At 43.4% G+C, this 18,734-nt stretch overlaps 6 protein-coding genes across 6 annotated transcripts; 2 read left to right on the plus strand and 4 right to left on the minus strand.

Annotated features, from left to right (window-relative positions):
- Positions 1-292: 292 nt before the first annotated feature.
- Positions 293-711, minus strand: LOC145697923 (putative extracellular sulfatase Sulf-1 homolog). The gene is made up of 2 exons (XM_081775129.1): positions 572-711; positions 293-525 (listed from the first exon to the last, which is right to left on the minus strand). Exons 1-2 carry the CDS (start codon positions 681-683, stop codon positions 293-295), a joined length of 345 nt encoding a protein of 114 aa, XP_081631255.1. The 5' UTR covers positions 684-711.
- A 195-nt stretch (positions 712-906) lies between these two features.
- Positions 907-1,797, minus strand: LOC145697924 (extracellular sulfatase Sulf-2-like). The gene is made up of 4 exons (XM_081775130.1): positions 1,441-1,797; positions 1,218-1,397; positions 1,055-1,116; positions 907-914 (listed from the first exon to the last, which is right to left on the minus strand). Exons 1-4 carry the CDS (start codon positions 1,482-1,484, stop codon positions 907-909), a joined length of 294 nt encoding a protein of 97 aa, XP_081631256.1. The 5' UTR covers positions 1,485-1,797.
- A 341-nt stretch (positions 1,798-2,138) lies between these two features.
- LOC145699832 (uncharacterized) lies at positions 2,139-3,683 on the minus strand. Its single transcript, XM_081777088.1, has 7 exons — positions 3,595-3,683; positions 3,264-3,548; positions 3,133-3,219; positions 2,909-3,065; positions 2,709-2,868; positions 2,370-2,662; positions 2,139-2,328 (listed from the first exon to the last, which is right to left on the minus strand). Exons 1-7 carry the CDS (start codon positions 3,660-3,662, stop codon positions 2,185-2,187), a joined length of 1,194 nt encoding a protein of 397 aa, XP_081633214.1. The 5' UTR covers positions 3,663-3,683; the 3' UTR covers positions 2,139-2,184.
- A 20-nt stretch (positions 3,684-3,703) lies between these two features.
- On the minus strand, positions 3,704-11,628 carry LOC145697925 (mediator of RNA polymerase II transcription subunit 12-like). The gene is given in 14 exon segments (XM_081775131.1): positions 3,704-4,120; positions 4,168-4,275; positions 4,322-4,426; positions 4,464-4,575; positions 4,617-4,780; positions 4,891-5,097; positions 5,142-5,261; positions 5,312-5,795; positions 6,226-6,572; positions 6,621-8,770; positions 9,198-10,345; positions 10,615-11,030; positions 11,033-11,410; positions 11,512-11,628. Coding segments are annotated over 13 exon segments (5,844 nt in total). The 5' UTR covers positions 11,390-11,410; positions 11,512-11,628; the 3' UTR covers positions 3,704-3,994.
- LOC145699844 (nucleoside diphosphate kinase 5-like) lies at positions 9,942-12,979 on the plus strand. Its single transcript, XM_081777101.1, has 5 exons — positions 9,942-9,955; positions 12,015-12,124; positions 12,163-12,328; positions 12,373-12,539; positions 12,807-12,979. Exons 3-5 carry the CDS (start codon positions 12,163-12,165, stop codon positions 12,897-12,899), a joined length of 426 nt encoding a protein of 141 aa, XP_081633227.1. The 5' UTR covers positions 9,942-9,955; positions 12,015-12,124; the 3' UTR covers positions 12,900-12,979.
- A 277-nt stretch (positions 12,980-13,256) lies between these two features.
- LOC145699848 (THO complex subunit 2-like) lies at positions 13,257-18,733 on the plus strand. Its single transcript, XM_081777107.1, has 9 exons — positions 13,257-13,866; positions 14,020-15,471; positions 15,554-15,905; positions 16,310-16,538; positions 16,631-16,901; positions 17,252-17,474; positions 17,517-17,834; positions 17,878-18,390; positions 18,436-18,733. The coding sequence occupies exons 1-9, from the start codon at positions 13,307-13,309 to the stop codon at positions 18,556-18,558; spliced, it is 4,041 nt and encodes a 1,346-aa protein (XP_081633233.1). The 5' UTR covers positions 13,257-13,306; the 3' UTR covers positions 18,559-18,733.
- The last annotated feature ends 1 nt before the right edge of the window (position 18,734 follows it).

The raw sequence follows: 18,734 nt of genomic DNA on the forward strand, positions 1-18,734 counted from the left end.
TCAACGATTCAACCAACTTTATTAATTACCAAAACTACCAGGTACTAGGTACTACGCAAAATCGTAAAAAGTGAGCTCAGACAAAAACCACTTTTAGAAGCGTTTTTTTTTCAATTACGCTTAACTACTAATTAGCTTTAATTAATTTGAGAAGTTCAGAATGTGAACTCGCTTGTTCTGAGGTCAGTTACCCGTATAGAAACCAGAGTTAGGGTCTTGAAAGAGCTAAATTTGATCTTCCAGGAGGCTGACTCATGTTTCTACACTGGCTCCTGAGCCGTGCCCTTATCACTCACATTGACAACCTTCCTGTAAAATAATCAAGCGGTAAGTCTTTGTGTTTCTCGATGAAGGAATTGTTCGGATCTTGAATGTCCGTGTTGTTCTCTGACCAGCCGTGGACGCGAACTTTGTAGTTGTAGTAGCGAGAATTGTGGACAAGCCCATGCCAGGTGTCCCAACCTGTTGGAACGTAGCTTCCGTCGTATTCGTTTAGGTACTTTCCGAACATGGCAGTTTTGTAGTCTGAGAAGGAGGTTTCTATTCTAGAGAAGAGCTGCTAGTTACTTACCGAAATCATGGAGGTACTTGGCGAAAGTGATGTTTTCTCGTTCCTTTCTCCACTGCTCTCCGCCACAAACAGGCGCCATGTTTGTCATGATGTTGTGATTTCTAGCATACATGCCCTTTCGATTGGGTCAAAAATGAACCTTGTAATTAAGCTTTCCGGAACCGGAAACGCTGGAGAAAGTTCAAAGTGTCACCGTTTGACGTCACTTTTTGTTCGTAAATTTCGTACTTTCGCGAAAGAGAGAAGTAGTTATGACTCATAACTTATGAGCTTGATTAAATAATTTAATCGCCCGCACTCACAGCTGTGTGGTTTTCGTCGCGACAAAATTGGCATTAATGAGCTAGAAATGGCCACAAGACCTTTTGACTTTGCGAAAAGTTTGAGAAAAGAGAAAGCCAGTCCCACGGTCCAGGCTTTGAAGAAAATAGATCGTCATTGAAACAAAATCAGAATGATTTTGAAAAAAGAAAAAATTTTGACCTATTCCCGTTAAGATTGATGACCGTGAAGGACAACAGATTGGTGTGGTCACGTACGCGTTGCTAAATACAGTAACTGTTAGTTAGAAAAAGGAGGACTGGACTTCCGCTTATGTTCTTGGGAATGATTTTGAAATCAAGGAAGAAAACGAGGAACAGCTCACCTCATGGTTGCGCCAGTAACACCTGGATTCTGAGACCATCTGTCTTCTACACCGCCAATGTGCCTTCTGGTAAAAGATAGGAATTCTTCAGAAGCTATGTCCAAATCATCGGCGACGAAGAGGACGATGTTCGGTCGATCTCTTTTGTCTCTCGTTCGTTTTCCAAGAAGAAAATGACACCTAAGCAAATCCGGTTTTCATCAAGATTGGGGACTTAACTTACTGTAGGAGTAATAGAAGACATCGAACAGAAGATGGAGTCTTCATAGTGTTTTTCTTCTTCTTTATAAATCTGTCTCTCTCTAATAATCAAAAAGAACCATTATCTCTTCCCATTTTGTGTTTTGTTTTGTTTTTGAATCAATGTTTAGGAAAGACTAGTTGGGATGTTTAAAGATTCCGACCAAGAGAAAATAGCTTTTCTTTGGAGCCACAATTTTGGAGGAAATCAACTGACGCGCGCCATCGTGTGAAGCGAGCCCGAGCGACCCCCCGTAGTAAGAAAACAAGAGAGAGCTGCTCAGAAGACAGCGCGATCGTCGCCGCGAATGGCGGATCATTCCGATTGAAATTATTCTAATCGCAGAGGACACCCGCTGAGACGATTGAATATCAACTATTTTCTTTCTTTCCCTGTTAGCAAAAATATCTTGGGAACAAAAATATGGCAAGATAAAGTGGTTAAAACATTCGTTAAAGTTGGTTTTCACTTTGCATTAGCAAAATAAGGGTGTCACTTTTATATTTCAGAAGAAAAAACGGTCGGTTTGGGGATCATTCTGTCTTCCATCAAAATTTCGTATGCAAATGGTTCTCGAGAACAAAGACCCTTCAAGGAGGAGAATCTGAATCTTGAGAATGTTGAATCTCGTTAATGCCTTTTCCCAAAGCGCTAAAGAACACTTGAGCCTGTGGATCATGTTTCGTCATTTCTTATGTATTTATTAGCGGATAATTAAAATAATCATCACAGCATATTCGATTTCGCCTTTTTCGACAGCTTCTTCTTCGGTCCTTGTCCTTTTCCAGCACTCTGAGCAGCTCCTCGCTTCCTTCCCATGCTCTTTCCGTGCTTTTCTTCTTTTCCATCGCGCAGTTTTTCGATGTGCTCCTTAGAACGGTGAAGAGATTTCAATTAAAAGTAAATCTTACCACTCTCGCTTTCGTGGCAGCTTCATCCTTTCGCTTTTTCTTTTCCTCTTCTTTCTTCTTTTTATCGGCGGCTGCTTGCTTCGCTGCTACGTTTTGATTTTGCTGCCTGATTCGCTCTTGCTTGTCCTCAGCTGCTTTGTTGATCTTTTCCTCCATTTGCATTTTTTCCTCTTCAGTCTTGCTTTTGTACGAATGATAAAGAACTGCTCCGCCGGAAAGGCCTTCTTCGATTTTCACCAGTCGCAGATTCATTCGAGGCCCCAGCTCGGTCAGTCTAACCTTCATTTGCCGCCCTAAAAGAAGGGATGAATAACCGCTGGAATTGATAGAATAGTGTACCTGATTTCGGGTTCGTCACTTCGGAAGAATCATCGAATTCCGATTCCGATCCGCTCATTCCATTCAAAAACTGATCCACAGATTCGTATTTTCCAAGATCAGGAACAGATTTTCCATTTTCCAACAACTTTCGAACGCGTTTACCGGCCCCAGTTCTCGTCTGAAAAATGATATTTTACAATACAAGTCATCATCCTTACCTTGATTGCATAATGTCTGAATTGAATTTGATTCGTGTCCTTGTTGTAGTGAAGCAAAACAACGCGCCGTATCGTATCCACTGCGACTTGGGAAGGCTTTATTCTCGGGAAGAGGGCGCGGAACGCTTCGTATGTGAATTTCTCCACATCTGTTTGGCTAGGAAGAGATAAGAATAGCAACCAGGGAAAAATAATATGCTGATAACTTATCAGGAAATACTTACTTGGGGAACTGTGACATAATTAACAATGGAGCATTTTTGAGCACCTTTTCATCCTTTATAGGTCGCGCTAAAGAGCTCTCAACATCCCTGAAAAAGAGGTTATCAAAATCGAAAAGAAGGGTGATAGTTACTTTCTCAGCGCAAACTCATCAATAGCGAAACTCATGGTGGGCCCCTTTGGCACAGTAATCAGCCGCATTCCAACCGTCTCGCGCGTCTTCGAGAAAGTCACCAAGTGTTTCACATTCATCGGCCCTGCGATCGTGAGAAAATCCTTGAGAACATTGGCCTTCTTCACCTTCAAATTCGACGCTGTAAATGGCGACATGACGCGACGAAAGTCCATCATCAAGTCGTTCAGGTTCTTGCCCGTTTTGCCCCGGCAAATGACAATTGAGTGGGGCTGTTTTGCGATGCTAAAGGAAGCTATTATTGCTGCTTGTTCTAAAATGTCGATTCTACCTTTCCTCCTCGACGATTTGCCTCGCTCGCTGCTGCCTTTGCGTTCGAGATCGATCCCTCGACGGCATTTCTTTCTAGTGCTACTTTTATGAGCAAAATGAGACGAAGAGAAATTTCGAATGCTTGATACGTTTAAATATCATCAAATGGCAGTAGCTTCAAATAGTAATAGTAGAATAGCTGGAAATCTTTGCGGAGAAGTAAAAAAAAAGAAAGAAAGTCAAAGATCAGTAATTTCAGACAAGAAGAAAATAGAATTAGTGAAGTGAAAAGGGGGAGAAAGAAATAGTGAACTTTGTAAGGATCGGTATTGCGGGCGGTTTTCAGATTGTGAATGTTCTTTTCTTTTATACAGTGAGTAGAAATCCAAGGTCTTCGACCAGGAAGTTGAGAATTGGAACTAGCCGTAATTGTTCATGGCTTGATTTTGCTGGTACATTTGCTGCTGACTTTGTGGGTTCATTTGGGCGTTCTGCGGATTCATCATCATATTTCCTTGGTTTTGATAGTTGTTCTGCATTCCCATCTTGATTTTGGATTGTTTTTTTAGGATGCATTTTTACGGAAAGAAACCTGATTGTAAGCCATGGAGTTTTGAGTGTTCATTCCCATTTGTCCAGCTTGAATCTGTGAGCGTTGCATTTGGTGTTGCTGCTGCTGCATCATCATTGGATTGTTTGGCTAGTTAGATACAGTAAAGTACAGAGCTTTTGTTGGATTAGTTTACCATGCGCATGTTTCCCATATTGGGCCAACTGTTCATTCCGTTCATTGGGCGCATTTGGTTCTGCCGCATTTGCATGTTCTGCTGCATCATGTTTGGGTTGTTCATCTACAATTGAAGAGTTATCTTTTGTCTACCGACATACCCTATTTCTGACCATGCCCATTCCGCGGCTGTAACTCATTGAAGGATTGTAATTCATCATCTGTGGACCTCGTGGAGGCATTCCTTGATTACTCATCATTTGCATTTGACTGCTAGAAAAGATTATAGAGTAATTCATCGCCCTTTCTCTTACTATTGCTGGCCGTAAGGGTTCATAGGTCCACGACCAGGCCCCATCGCTTGGTGCTGTCTTCCCATAGAACTGTTTGGCATTCCGTACTGGCCCATATTCATGACTCTACCCTGCATTTGATTTCCAACGACATTTCTCAGCGCCGCACGAGTGTTCATATTTTGCTTTTCAATGCTCTTTGATTCCATTTTTGTTTACTTTTTACAATTTTTAGAAAAGTAAATTTATCTCGAATACTGTTAATCAATTTAAATTATCGATTTCGGAGCATTTCCTGGGACGGAATCATTGGCTGCATTGGGTTCATCGATGTTCTTCTCATCATATTGTTCTGCATGTTTTGCTGGTTCATCGCTTGGTTGTTCATTTGCGGGTTGAATTGAGGGTTGAACTGCGCCTGAGTCTGTGGCTGGGAGGCATTTGGCATGTTGGGATAAGGAGGGCCCATTCCGATTCCTCGTTTTGTTGGGTCGATTGGCTGCTGAAAAAAAAACGATGAAAATATGTAGAGATAGTCACTCTTACCGGTGGAAGAATGTTGTTCTCGGTCTTTGCTTCCTTTTTCGCTGGCTCCTGCACGTCATCAGGTGGAAGATCAGCAAGCTCCAGCCACTTTTCCATCGGCGAACGCGCTGGACACTCGCCCTATTACATTTATTAGTTAAAAGCATCGTCTTCACTTCCTGAAGTCATACCATTCTGACGCGATACTGCCAATGAGGAGGGAGCCTTGACGCCCTGCTCGCGCCGAACCAAGACAAGGAAATCGGAAAGGTACTCTTCAATCCTTCAATTAAATCCCACGGGCTGACTTTTTCTTTTCCAACAGGTTTCAAGCTTCCTGTTCGCCAGGATTTCTCCTTGTCGACTGGCGCTTTTTCGTACTTGACAATGTCCAGGGAATCGCGAGGGAGGGGAATGAGCTGACGGAGGCCCATGATTTGGGGATGATCCGACTCGCCAATCTCCTTTTTGATCTTCTTCTCGATGTGGAGCTTGTCTCGACGCGAGCCAGAGCGCGTTTCGGACGGCTCAATCAGCCCCACATCTCCGCCAGCCAGATGATGGATGATCACAGCCAGCATGTCAATACACGTGAAGTAAATGTCCTCAAAGAGCTCCTCGTCAGCGAGACCAGAGACGATCAAAGAGATCAGCAGCGACGCGCAATTTAGGGTACTTAGTAACGGGCTAAAGTCGCTAGACAACCTAGTCCTGTCAAATTATTATTGATGCTCAAATTTTAGCGAATTCCAGCGCTTTTGAATCAGACACAAGTGCGGCCTGATCTTTTTCAATAATGATCATTTTTCCACGTTTCTCATAGAGAGAGCTTCTTGCATAAAAAGCAGCTCAGATTATTTTAGTAGTAAGAGACTGATAAGAATCAACAGGAGATAAAAATCTCGATAACTAGAGCTGGCCGATTTTGTGTTTCAAGGGAGGACATGATCTCCCGCAGTGCTAAGAGTTGCGCCCTCAACTGGCCACATTCCAATATAAAAAGACCTCTAAGAATGAGAGAATCATTTTTATGAAACGATACGTTTTACTAAATGAAGGGTCATCATAGTAAATCAATTACAAAACGAAACTAATTTGTATCTACCAATTATATGTCTGTATGTCTGTCAGTACTTGACCAGTTTCAACTGAAATAAATATAAATAAACTATGAATTCTAGCCCCTTTCCTGTGTTGCAGAACAGTTTTAAACATGCCACCAATGAGCGACAACCGCAGCTGAATATTTTGAACGAGAACGGTGCGTTTCTCATCCTCTTCTTTCTGTGGCCGTTCATTTTTACAGTCACGCATGTATTCCTCCACACAATGTTGCATTTGCTCGATAAGTTTGTCGATCAAACTTTTGCGCTCCTTTTCATGGGCTTCTATGCACACCAATATAAGGTTCAAAAATGGCAGTTGCAAGTTTGAATTCGTGTCTCGTCCAACCTAGTTTAAAACAAGCTGGTAAAAAGCAGGTCCCTATTAGGCTGTTACCTTGATGCCTGTTTCAAGCAGTAGAGTGGTCGAAGAATGAACTTTCAAGTGAACCGCTTCTGGTAAATTCGCGATCAAATTTGCCAAAAGCCAGACGTTTGGAATATCTTTCGCGAGGCCGGTGATCTGGAACTTCTGATGCCTGCTGACCGGGGATGTCTGAATGATGTCCGTCGTTAGTTTCGCTACAGTACTGGCAAGTCTTCCGGAAGCAAAGCCGCCATGGCCCTCTGTATGTTTGAAAATGAACAGAAGGAGGAGGCGACTCTGCCTTAATGTCCAAATATCAAGATTTTTGAGAATTCCTTCGATGTATCCTTCGTATTCCTTCATCTCCAAGTCTTCCTGGTAGTTCTCCGGGTAGCAGAGAAGCTGGAGAATAATATGCGCCTGCTCTGGACGCAAATTTCCGATTGCCTTGACCAAGTTATCTCCATTCAACAAGCTCTTTTCCTTGACCCATCCTTCTGAACAGATCGCTTTGAGGATCTTTGAAGCAAATTCCGCCATGTCCCGTACTTTGCCAGTATCGAGCAAGGATTTTGTATCGATGGTTTTGAACTGGTCAACCGGAAGTTTGAAGATTTTAAATTGATCCTGCTGGCTGCCTGGGATACCAGAAAGCATTGCTTCAGAACTGAGAACCATCAGGATCCGCAAAGCTTGAGCAAGACAGATTTGAAAGTCGAGTGAAGCTTGGCAAGCTCGGAGAAGGTGGCGATCCACGCTTTGGGTCAGCATATCTCGCGAGGAGTTTGAAGAGCGGTCTTTTGGCGGCTTGGAGCGGAGGAGAAAGAGCATGAACTCGCAACAGAGTTTTTGAAGCTTGCGCGTTTCTTTTTCCCTGACGTTGTCAGCGCTTGGACCGTTGGCATAGGTTCTGCTGAGGGCGCTGAAAATGATATGGAGCACGTCAGCAAGTTTAACGACGTTGCGGGCGATCAATATTCCGTAAAGAACGGCCATTTGTTCGGCAGCGCGGATGGTTCCGGTCTCTATTCTATGAAGCACATCCGAGTACGACTTCGAGACCGATTCTGTCTTGGGCATAATTGCTTGTAAAATGCCGAGCCATTCTTGCGCCAAGGTGGGCACAATCGAGGTCACATCTGCGGCCAGTTTTGCCAGCTCGTTCGACCGCGCGTTTGGCGTGTTTGGCGAGCAAACTGCTATCAAAATCGCCGATGCAATAGAGAAACGGTTTTCTTCCGCTTTTTCGCAGCCGTCGGAGATGTTCTTTTTGCACCACTTTTTGATTTTGTAAATATCGGCCAGGTGGATTTTCATCATGTCGTCGTAGATTTCCGTGCTGTAGCGGAAGTTTGTGGCAGTTGGCGGAGCTACTTTGTCGTGCGCGATTTTGATTTTGGCGAGCATCGCTTTCCATGTTTCGTTTGATTCTTTCTGCTTCGTGCAGGCGTACAATTCGTAAATGTAAAATAGCATGACTCGCTCGGCAGAAAAACATTCAAGAGGATCTGTTCCGACAAGCAATCGTCTGAAGCCGTCGAAGATTTTGGAGCAAAGATCGCTTTCTAGCAAGACGTAATCGTGGCACAATCGCAGCGCTCCGGTGAAGATCAGACCGACGTTGTTGGTGTATGTCTTGATCAGCTTCTGCTGCGTATTCATCTGCTTCGAGTGGCCCTCCGAATCGCTCTTGCGCTTGATCAGAACTTCCATGTTCCTCAAAGACGGTAGAACATTCGCAGCCAGTTCCATGACTGCAATAAAGTTTCCACACTCGAGTAGGATATTGATAAGAATCGAAAACGCCTCTTTCGGCGGGAGTTTCTCCGATCTTCCTTCATAATACTGGCGCATGATGTTTGAAATCTTCTTCACCAACATGCTGGAAATGTAAAAACGCTGAAAGTAGCAACACGAATTTAAATTTTTAATCGGCTCGTAGTTTGGTAGCGGGTTTTCTTCACTTGCTTCCAGCATGATTTTCAGCAGCTCGTTGAAGATCTTTTTGCTGTTTTTCTTGACTTCTTTTCTTTTTGACCCAATGCCATACAGGGCGATTTCGCGCTGATTTCGCTCTCCAACTGTATCGTCATCGTCGTCACGTGATAGGTAAAGAACAGAAACGGGAATAGGAAGATGTTCCAGAAGAATACGGTGTCGAGAGTCACCTGTTTTATACGCTCGACAAAATCGGTGAATCGTCAAATCATTTAAAGGATTAGCCGGTGGCTACAGTATAAAACTTGCAGTATCAGTATTTCGCTATTGTATGAGGCTATTGACAGATAAGACGTTAAGTGCTCAAAAGCGGCTATAAATACGGCGAGAAAGGGATCATGTTAACATTCAAATATGAATTTGTTTTCATTGATTTCATTTTTCACCGCTACTGTAACTGCTGGCTTGATTACTGACATAAATCAGCTGCTACAAATGGCGAATAATTATAACGAGAACTCGCTCTATGGAACTCCCTGGAAAGAACCATCGAAAGATCAGCTCTTTGATGAAGAACCAGAAGATGGGCTCAAAGATTTTATGCAAAACTTTAATGTCTTCTCTATCTGAAAACTTGTCAAATTGAAAATAAAATATGAGTTGTCGAGCGTTTTCCTGGGTTTGAATGAGAGGTGATATCCGTCCGTATGCCCCTTGAAATCAAGGAAGAGATATACATCGAGTGCGAAAAACAATCGTGCCTAATCAGCTCTCCAAAGAGACAAATCAGGTGATGGAAGGCTTCAGTCTTCTCAGAATATGGAGCGCTCTCGTGCAGATACATAAACAGCTCACTTTGAAAAACGGGCACGGATGTTTTTCGCCCAGGTTCTTGCGCGTCAATTTCTTCTTGTCGCTGCGCAAGGAGTTTTGCGATTAAAATTGCGCGGAAATTGCCGTAGCGCTTAGAGTTCACTGCCCAGTCGCAGAGAGTGCCGATGATGGAGGAGGTTTCGATGTTGCCAAGTTTGAAGATTGCATCGTAAACGGGCTTCAGTGGGTCGGCTTTGTTAGGGTCTGCGTTTCGAATCGCCTGAGCCGCTTTGTCGAGAATTCTAATAATGTCGACCACTTTTGAAATGACTGCGGAAGTAAGACTGTCTTTGGACGTATATCTTGACCATTTGTTCTCGACGGCGGTGGAGCGTTTCGAAATCATGCGTTCATGTTGTCGCAGGTATTGGAGATACTCTTGCTCGCCATTGTAAAACTGCGCTGCCGAAGGAGGAATGAGCATTTGCGAGGGCGCTTGGGGCAGAATGTCGAGCGGCGAACCGGGGTGATTTCGAATGTCGGCCGGTTCGTACCAAACTAGCGCGCTGGGACAGTACATCGTTATCAAGTGAATGATGCTGTTCAGGCCCCAGGTCAGCGTGTCGAAGCGCCGTTCGTATTCTGGATTGTTGTTGAGTTTCTCCTTCGTCGAACTGGGCACTAGCGCTTCGCTTTTCTCGCGACTCTGAAACTGTGAAATCTCTTCTGGAATTTCAACTTCGATCCAGTAAATCATTTGGCTGACGAAAAACGCTAATCTGCGAGAATGAAGCGTGTTCCTGACAAAATCGGAAATATAGACTAAAATCGTGGATAAAATTTGCCGGAGCTTGAATTCTTCGCCGGCTTTGATCGACTCGCAGATTTTCAACAATCGCTGGAGGACTTCTTCTTTGTCCAGCATATTTTCTGTGTACATGTATCGCATTAAATCGTTCGCGTAATTCCAGTAGTCTTCGATTGCTTCACGAGACATTGGTTTTGCCTGATTCAGGGTTCGACAATCTGTATAGAAAGCTGAGTCAGGAACCTGAAAGATAGGGAGTACCCTTGTTTATCCTCTAACTCCCTCCATGTGTCCCCTTGTTTATCCTTGAGCATCGTAACATAAGTAATGTTACATTACCCAAAAAGAAAGGCTATGTGGCCAAAAGATGAACAAGGGGACACATGGACGGAGTAGAAGGATGAACAAGGGTACTCATTTTTGAGGAAACTGACTCAGGTTTCTACACAGGTTTTCTGAGCCCAGGCCTGATTGTTTGACTGAGGCTTTTGAGTAGGTAAATTCATGTCGGTTTGTTTGTTCCACATTTCTTCGAAGAAATCGACGACTTTTTTCGTCCACTCTGCAGTTGGATCGTTGTTCTGTCTTTTTGTTCTGGTGCTTTTGGAGGTCGCTTCTGGCATCAAAAGCGGCATGTTGTAAGCGATGAGTTTGATGTACCAAGTAGCTCTGGCGACGGGAACGTTGTGCTCCCCGAAAAGGTAGAATAGCTCGCTTTTTCGCGGCAAAAACATCGGAATCTTCGTATTTCGCTTTTTCGGATTGAGCAAGTCTTCCAGAGGAATCGAATCGGAGAGATCCTCCAGGAAGATTTTCAAGTCTCTGTGGCGATTTTGATGAGCGGCGATCCCAGGTTGGAGGATTCGGAAACTTTCTTTTGGGATTGAAACTTTTTCTTTTCGTTTTTGAAATCGTCCTGGATCTGCGAGCAGCGCAATGAATCATCTTGGATTTGCTTCAAGCTTTTTAACACGCGTTTTTCGTAAAAATTCGGCATCAGTGTTTCGTCTTCTTCGGATTTTTCGATGAACTTTTGGGTGAAAACATCTTTGGCACTGGAGGACTCGTTCGGCTGGGAGACAAGAGGGTTCAGTAACGAGAAACCGTGCTTGAGAAAGGTTGCGGAAAGTTCGTCTTCTTTTTGAAACTGATCTTGGGGGTAACGGTCGGCTGGGCCCAGGGCGCGTTTCGTGCCTTGTCGCAGCGGCTTGTCTTCGAAATACAGGCCTAATGTCGACATCGCGGCTTTTCAGAAATTTTTCTAAAAGAAAGTTTATAGTTGAAAATGCAATAAATTAAAAAAATGAGCAAAAATTAAAATTAACATTTCCCCAAATAAATTTATTGGAGAATTTTACTTACAATTTGGTTGTTTTCTTTCTTCGTTACATCTCTCTCAGCGGATTATTTCTTGAAAAAAGGGTTGAAAAGGGGCGAAAATCGCGAACGCGCCGAGGCGGCCTGAAAAAGACGCGATGGCCCGTGGGAATTTCAGGCGCGGGTGACTCATCGAACGCCATAATGCCCTTTTTTGCGCTTTGAAAAAGATTTTTTTATTCTGCAAGACAATTGAATTAAATTGACGAGATTCTTTTATGCAGATCTGGATAAACTCGTTCAGAGAAAGCGATAGTGTACCATCATCTCTAGAATAGCGCTAGAACTTTGTTGTTTCCTTCATTTTTTCCTTCAGTTTACAAAAGCCCCATTTTTTCAATTTAGATTTTGTAAAAATGGCCGGAAATATCGAGTTAGAGCGAACTCTGGCGATTATAAAACCTGACGCTCTTCAGGAACGAGTTTTACTTCATCCCCTTTTCAACCCTTTCCTTCAAGAATTCTGTAAAACTCGGGCCAGGACGCAGACGAAATCCGGCGAATCATCAAAGCATCTGGCTTCTCAATTATTGCCCAGCGACAAATACATTTAGCTACCGAGCAAGCAGGCGACTTCTATGCTGAACATTACGGAAAAGTAAGTTTTTCGCTCTTTTCTTATTTTCATGGTTTTAGATGTTTTTCACAAATCTTATGTCATTCATGTCCGGTGGTCCGATTATTGCTATTGTTTTGGGGAAGAAAAACGCGATCGAAGACTGGCGAAAACTGATGGGGCCTACGAATCCGATGGACGCGCGGGAGCGATTCCCAGATTCGATCAGGGCGCTTTTTGGAAAAGGTACTGTAACTCCCAGCTCCCTCATTTTATCAACCTCTTTTTAGATCAAACTCAGAACTCGGTCCACGGATCGGACTCGGTCGCCTCCGCCGCTCGCGAAATTCGATTCTTCTTTCCACAAATGATCCTCGAGCCTATTCCTACTGGTCAAACTACAGAACGTTATATTGAACAGCATATTACTCCAACATTGAATGAAGCTCTTTGCAAGGTAAGATCTCCCTTTTCTCCGCTTTGATGGGGGTTCTTCTTGGGTTAACCCGTCTTTTGGTTGGATGAGGCAAGACATACTGCTTTCTGATTGGCTTAAATCTCCCCATAGACCTCTCATCCTCCATTTCTTAAAATATAGGTTGAGCCTTTTAGGTTCTTTTAAGCTAATCAGAAGCCCATATCGCTCCTCAGGGCCAATCAGAAGCCACCTAACCCCAATTCCTCCCCATATTTCCCCAAATCCTTTCCTAACCCCCCTTTTTAGCTGTGCAAGGAAAAGCCTGGCGAACCAATCTCGTGGCTGGCCGAATACCTGGACCAGAACAACCCGAACAAACCCTGCGTCACTCAGCCTTGAACTAAATTTTCATTCTGCACGAAACAAACATCCGTGATATACTTTATTTTTTCATACAAAATATATTCTATTTTATACTACGCCTGTTTCCTCTTTCTTTCTCTTCAGACGGCGAGGTCGCACTAGAAATTAGAAAAAAAGGAAAATGACGAGTGTTAAAATGGACCCGACTTCGTATAATTTTCTGACGAAGGAGGTGTGTAAGGCCTGGCCGTCTTCTGGCAGAGCAGAAGTGCTCAAGCAGTTTCATGATTCTTACAGAAATGGATCGAAACATACAGTATTTTTCAATTGAAATTTTGAACAGAAGACAATTGAGATTTCTCAAAGTTGGCCTTGCCAAATAGGTGGAAATATTTTGATCCATCCTCAGAGCTTTCAAAAAAGACTACACAAAGGGCTACCAAATGCGTAAAATAATGCACGAGCTTTTGTGGCGATACCTCGGCGAGTACGTCTCCACTGACGATATGAATCAGTGGCTTGGCAGTGCGAGCCAAGAATGTCCGGAAATTCAGTCCATATGCGTTGACGTACTGTTGGTTGTTGATGCGGAATGTTCGATTTGCGACAATGACGAGCACAAAGCCAGGCTGGCGAAATTCACGACTTTGGTTTCAAAACTCGGCGCCGAAAAAACGCTTCAAGAACGACTCGACTTGGAAACCGGCACTTTGGAAAAAGCAGGAATCATTCCAAATCAAAAGCAATTCCAACAAAAATACATCAAGACGAAAACGCGTCTGTTTTACAAGCAGCAAAAGTTCAACTTGCTCCGTGAAGAAATTGAGGGCTACTCGAAGCTGGCTACAGAGCTATTTGAAAATAATCATCCTGAGGAAACGCTAGAGCATGTCAAGTCGCTCATCGGATGCTTCAATATTGATCCTAATCGAGTTCTCGATATTTGCTTGGAATATCTGGAGCATTCAATAGGTAATTACCCCTTTTTACCAAAAATATCAAAAAATTGGTCCTGTTTTCGATCATCTCCTGGTTCCTGAGTAGAAATCTGTCATTTTTCTTAATAAAACAGGATCGAAATCAGGAACATGCTTTGGCAAAACACTAATAAATGCATTCAGTCTCACCAAGCGCCGCAAAAAAAGCTCATTTCCTGCTACTTGCGCCTCTGCGACTCTACGACTCTAACACATCTTCTCGGCTTCAAATTTCAATTTTACGAAAAAACCAAGACTCCCGAAAGCCTCTACCAAACAGCTGGGCTTTTGCTTCAAAGCGAAATGGTCGACCTCGACGATTTGTATCCCCATCTTTCTCCGAGCGATGCGGAAATCAGAGAGCATCATAAAAAGACGATGGCGGCCGCGGGCGAGTTGAAAAAGCGCCTGAGCGTGGTCCAACTTGGAGACAAGAAAAAAGACGACATCAACATCGACGCGATGATGGCCCAAGAAACCAACCAGAAATTCGGGCTCGCTCGAGCGCTCGTCGTTTTAGGAAACTGGGAAACAGCTCAAGAAATCATCGAGCGCTACCCACAGTTTTGCGCAGTTTCTGATCCATCGATGGCGAAGGCGATAACCAAAAGATGTCATCAGATCATCGAACCTCTTTTCAGAAAAGTAGCGGCGAAGAAAATCGGCACAGGAAAACCGGTCGAGGTCAAAATCGACGAAAAGTCTCAAGTCAAGGAGTTTTCCGATATCGAAACGAATTTGATGCCGATTGTCAATACTCTTGGTCCAATGCTCTCCGTTGATCCGTTGTTGTTCACCAAGATCCTGAGAATCACCAAGAGCTTCTTCCGAACCTACAAGAGCGAGGCAGAAAATGCCGATTGGCGATCTGAAAACCGATCCACCATCGCTTCTCTTCTTTGCATAATTGAAGAGGTCTTGCTTCCATCCTTGACGATGATGGACTGCCCAGTTGTTCAATCCGAAGAGCTCTGGCAAATCTTCAAAAACATGGACTACGAGCTTCGCTACCGCCTCTACGGGCATTGGAAGAACCAAAGCTGCACCTTCCACCCGAAATTGATCGTCGCGCACGCCAAGTCCGTCGACCGAACAAAATACGTCCTCAAGCGGCTAACAAAAGACACGGTCAAGCAATCCGGTCGACAGCTCGGCAAAATCTCTCACGCTAACCCAGGCGCGCTTTTCGACACTATTTTGGTGCAAATTCAGCGTTATGACAACCTGATCGGTCCAGTCGTCGACACTTTGAAATACCTAACGAGCGTTAGCTACGATGTTCTCATCTACTGTGTCATTGAGGCCTTGGCGAATCCGGAAAAGGAAACGATGAAAACTGATGGAACAACAATTTCCGACTGGCTTCAGAGTTTGGCAAACTTCTGCGGAACTGTTTGCAAAAAATACAGCATCGACTTGATCGGCTTGATTCAATACGTGGCGAATAAGCTTCAGACAGGATCGTCTCTTGATCTTTTGCTGCTGAAAGAAGTGGTCCAGAAGATGTCGGGAATCGAGGCCAATGTTGAGGTCACTGATGATCAGTTGAATGCGCTCTCTGGCGGCGAAATTTTGAAAACAGAAGGAGGTTATTTCGGTCAAATTCGAAACGTCAAGAAGCCAAGTTTGAGGTAAAAGCCTGAAACCTTAATAAGGTCCAAATATTTTTCAAAAAGAGGAAAAATGAGCTAGAAATAGAACCAAAATCTTCAGATTACGAGAAGTCCTGATCGAGCATAAACTCGCCCTACCTCTCTGCCTCCTTATGAGTACACATCGAGCTCATATCGTTTTCGAAGAAGGAGTAGGAAAACACTTGAAACTCGTCGGCAAACTTACAGATCAGTGTCACGACACTCTCTATCAATTCGGCGGTTTTCTCAGCGCAAACCTGAACATGGAAGAATACATGAAGCAAGTGCCGCCGATCGAAGAGCTTATCGAAAAGTACGGCACTCCCTGGGACGTGGCATTTTTCATCTCGAGGCAAATGTACAATCATCAGATACAGGATCAGTACCAGATCAAAGTCACTGATCAGAAAATAAACGACCAAGAAGTAAAGGTAAATTGCATCTTTATCGACGCTTATGCAATGCTCAAGAGCGTCATAATTTGATATTTCATGCAATAAAGAGGCCTCTCGTTTATATAACCAAGGATAATTTTTGATTAAATAAAGCCTCGCACGCAATGTTCTTTTCAAGCTGCTGGGTTGTATAAGCGCTTATACAACGAGCAAGAATGGAAAGAGTATAGCGCGCAATGCTAATTTTATCAAGACTTATCCTCGGTTACATAAACGAGGAAGGCCTAATTATTGCATGAAATATCAAATTTTATCGATGTTTATGTAAGCGAATACATAAAAGCAACGCTTTTACTTTTTTCTTTAGCAAAATAAGCTTATACTTCTTATTGTCTGCTTATTGTAAGTGTTAGTGTCATCATCATTATCCTTTTTTGTAGTCAGAAATGTTCATCGACTGCGCTGATCACATCTTACTGCCAATCGCCAAGACGGTGGAATCGATGCACAAGGACAACGTCTGGCTCGACATCAGCTCCAACTTATACACCGCTTTTTGGACAATGACGATGTACGATATTGAAACGCCGACAGAGTCTTACGCCAAGGAAGTGAAGAAGCTTAAGGGACAGATCAAGCAACTGGACGACAATCTGGAATTAAATTCAAGTAATTATTTACGCTACAAATAAACTAGTGGAGAATTTAAGCGCCTTATATAATCCCCTCTTCTTCCAAAAAGAATTATATTTAATTTTTAGCAAAACGAAAACGAGAGAAAGAACGCCTCACAACTCTGATCGAAAAACTCAACGCCGAAAAACAGAAACAAGATGAGCATCAACAAATGGTTTTTGGCCGACTTCAGCGACAGTGTGAAAACTGGTTCCCTGCAAGAAACACGAAAAATGACGCGATCACTACATTCCTTCGAATTTGCCTCTTCCCGAGATGCATTTTCTCGGCTTTGGATGCTCAGTACTGTGCCAGAATGGTCCAGTTGATTCATGAATTGAGAGTTCCGAATTTCAGGTAAATATTCTTTATTTAGAGTGATTGGTCAGGTCAAGTAAAATATTTTTATGTTGCATTTTATGCATATTAGAAGTTCAAATGGACTTTCACAATATTTTCAAACAATCAACACTATCAATCAACCACAACGGAGAATTTTTCTGTTTTCATGAATCTTTCATTTCATAATCTGGGATATTTTTTTTAAATGTGATACCATAGTCCTCTTTCTAAGATTTTATGTAGCCTTTTGTCGGTTGAGGGCGCCACTCGCATTCATTTCCACCTGTCAAGACTCAGCGGGAGTTTTGAAAAATAACTACCCGCTTCTAGTTACATGTACCTGATCCTTATCAACCTTTTTTCAGCACTCTTCTCTGCTACGATCGAGTATTCACAGACATCAGCTACATCGCCGCCTCCCTCACCGAAAACGAAGCATCTCGTTTCGGCCGTTTCCTTTGCGGAATGCTCTCGACGATCATGCGCTGGCACTCTGATCCTGAATACTACGAAAAAGAGTGTGGCGACTTCCCAGGCTTCATCACGGTTGTCCGAACTCACAACAAAGCTAATGAGCCCAGTTCAAGAGTAAGTTTCTTTCTGAATGAAAAATATTCAGCTCCTTTCTAGGCGAACCAGCTTGATTATGAAAACTTCCGCCACGTGTGCCACAAGTGGCAGTACAAGCTCACCAAAGCTCTTGTTCTCTGCCTCGAGTCTGGCGAATACGTTCAAATTCGAAACGCGCTGATGATTCTCACCAAGATCCTCCCCTTCTTCCCCATGGTCACTACTCTCGGAGCAGCACTAGAAAAACGCGTGGAAAAGGTGCGAAACGAAGAGAAAGACAAGCGACAGGACTTGTACGCCTTGGCGATGGGATACGCTGGACAACTGAAGGGAAGAAAGAGCGCCATGGTTCAGGAAAATGAATTCCATACAAAAGACGTAAGTTTTTTAAACATTTTCTCTTGCTTATTTTTTTTTTCAGAAAACTCAAAAAGCACCTGCCATGAAAGAAATCCAAGAGCGAAAACGTCGAGAAGCTGCGAAAAAGCGCGAAGAAGGCAAAACTCTCTCGATGGACGTAGAAGATGCGAAAAAGGAAGAGCGAAAGGCTGAAAGTCGTTCTCGATCAAAGACAGCTGAGCGCTCCAGGGCTCGAGAAAAGAGCGAGAAGAAGGAGAAGACGGCGGAAAAAGAGAAGGAGAAAGAACCAGAACCGCCGAAAGACACGTCGAAAATGACGATGCAAGAAAGGATGGCCGAAAAGCGACGGCAGCGGGAACTCGGCATGGCAAAGAAAGAAGCGGCTGAAGAGTCGAAGGACGATGACAGCGATAAACGAAAGCGAGCCAATCCAAGTTCTGAGCCAGGATCGCAGGAAAAATTGCCGAAGCGAGCGAAGAAAGATGACAAAGACAAAAAAGACGAGGAGAAAAAGAAGGAAGATAAGAAAGCCCAGCTCTCTGAAGCACTCGAAAAGGAAAAGAAGGAGAAAGAGGTGAATTGATATATTTCGTTTTTGATCGTTTTAATGAGTTCCAAGGCACGATCGAAGGAAAAGTCCAAGCGGGATGAAGAGCGATCCAAGTCCAAGTCGAAATCGCGCGCCCGATCACGTGATCGTTCCGAGTCTCACTCCCGAAGCGAGCGAAAATCCCGCCGTTAGTTCAATTACCGAAAATTTCAAAAAGTTCAAAACATTCAGTAAACCCGAAAAAGTTAACCAACTTTTATCTCATTTACATGTTTAAAAAGAAAAATCAACTGCAGGAACGTTTTTTCCTGTTTCTCTACTGTACTGCCCCTTTTCACAATTTTGAATTTAGACTCAATTTATGTGCT

Source organism: Oikopleura dioica, chromosome 2, assembly GCF_907165135.1.
Source record: "Oikopleura dioica chromosome 2, OKI2018_I68_1.0, whole genome shotgun sequence".
Classification (NCBI taxonomy): domain Eukaryota; kingdom Metazoa; phylum Chordata; class Appendicularia; order Copelata; family Oikopleuridae; genus Oikopleura; species Oikopleura dioica.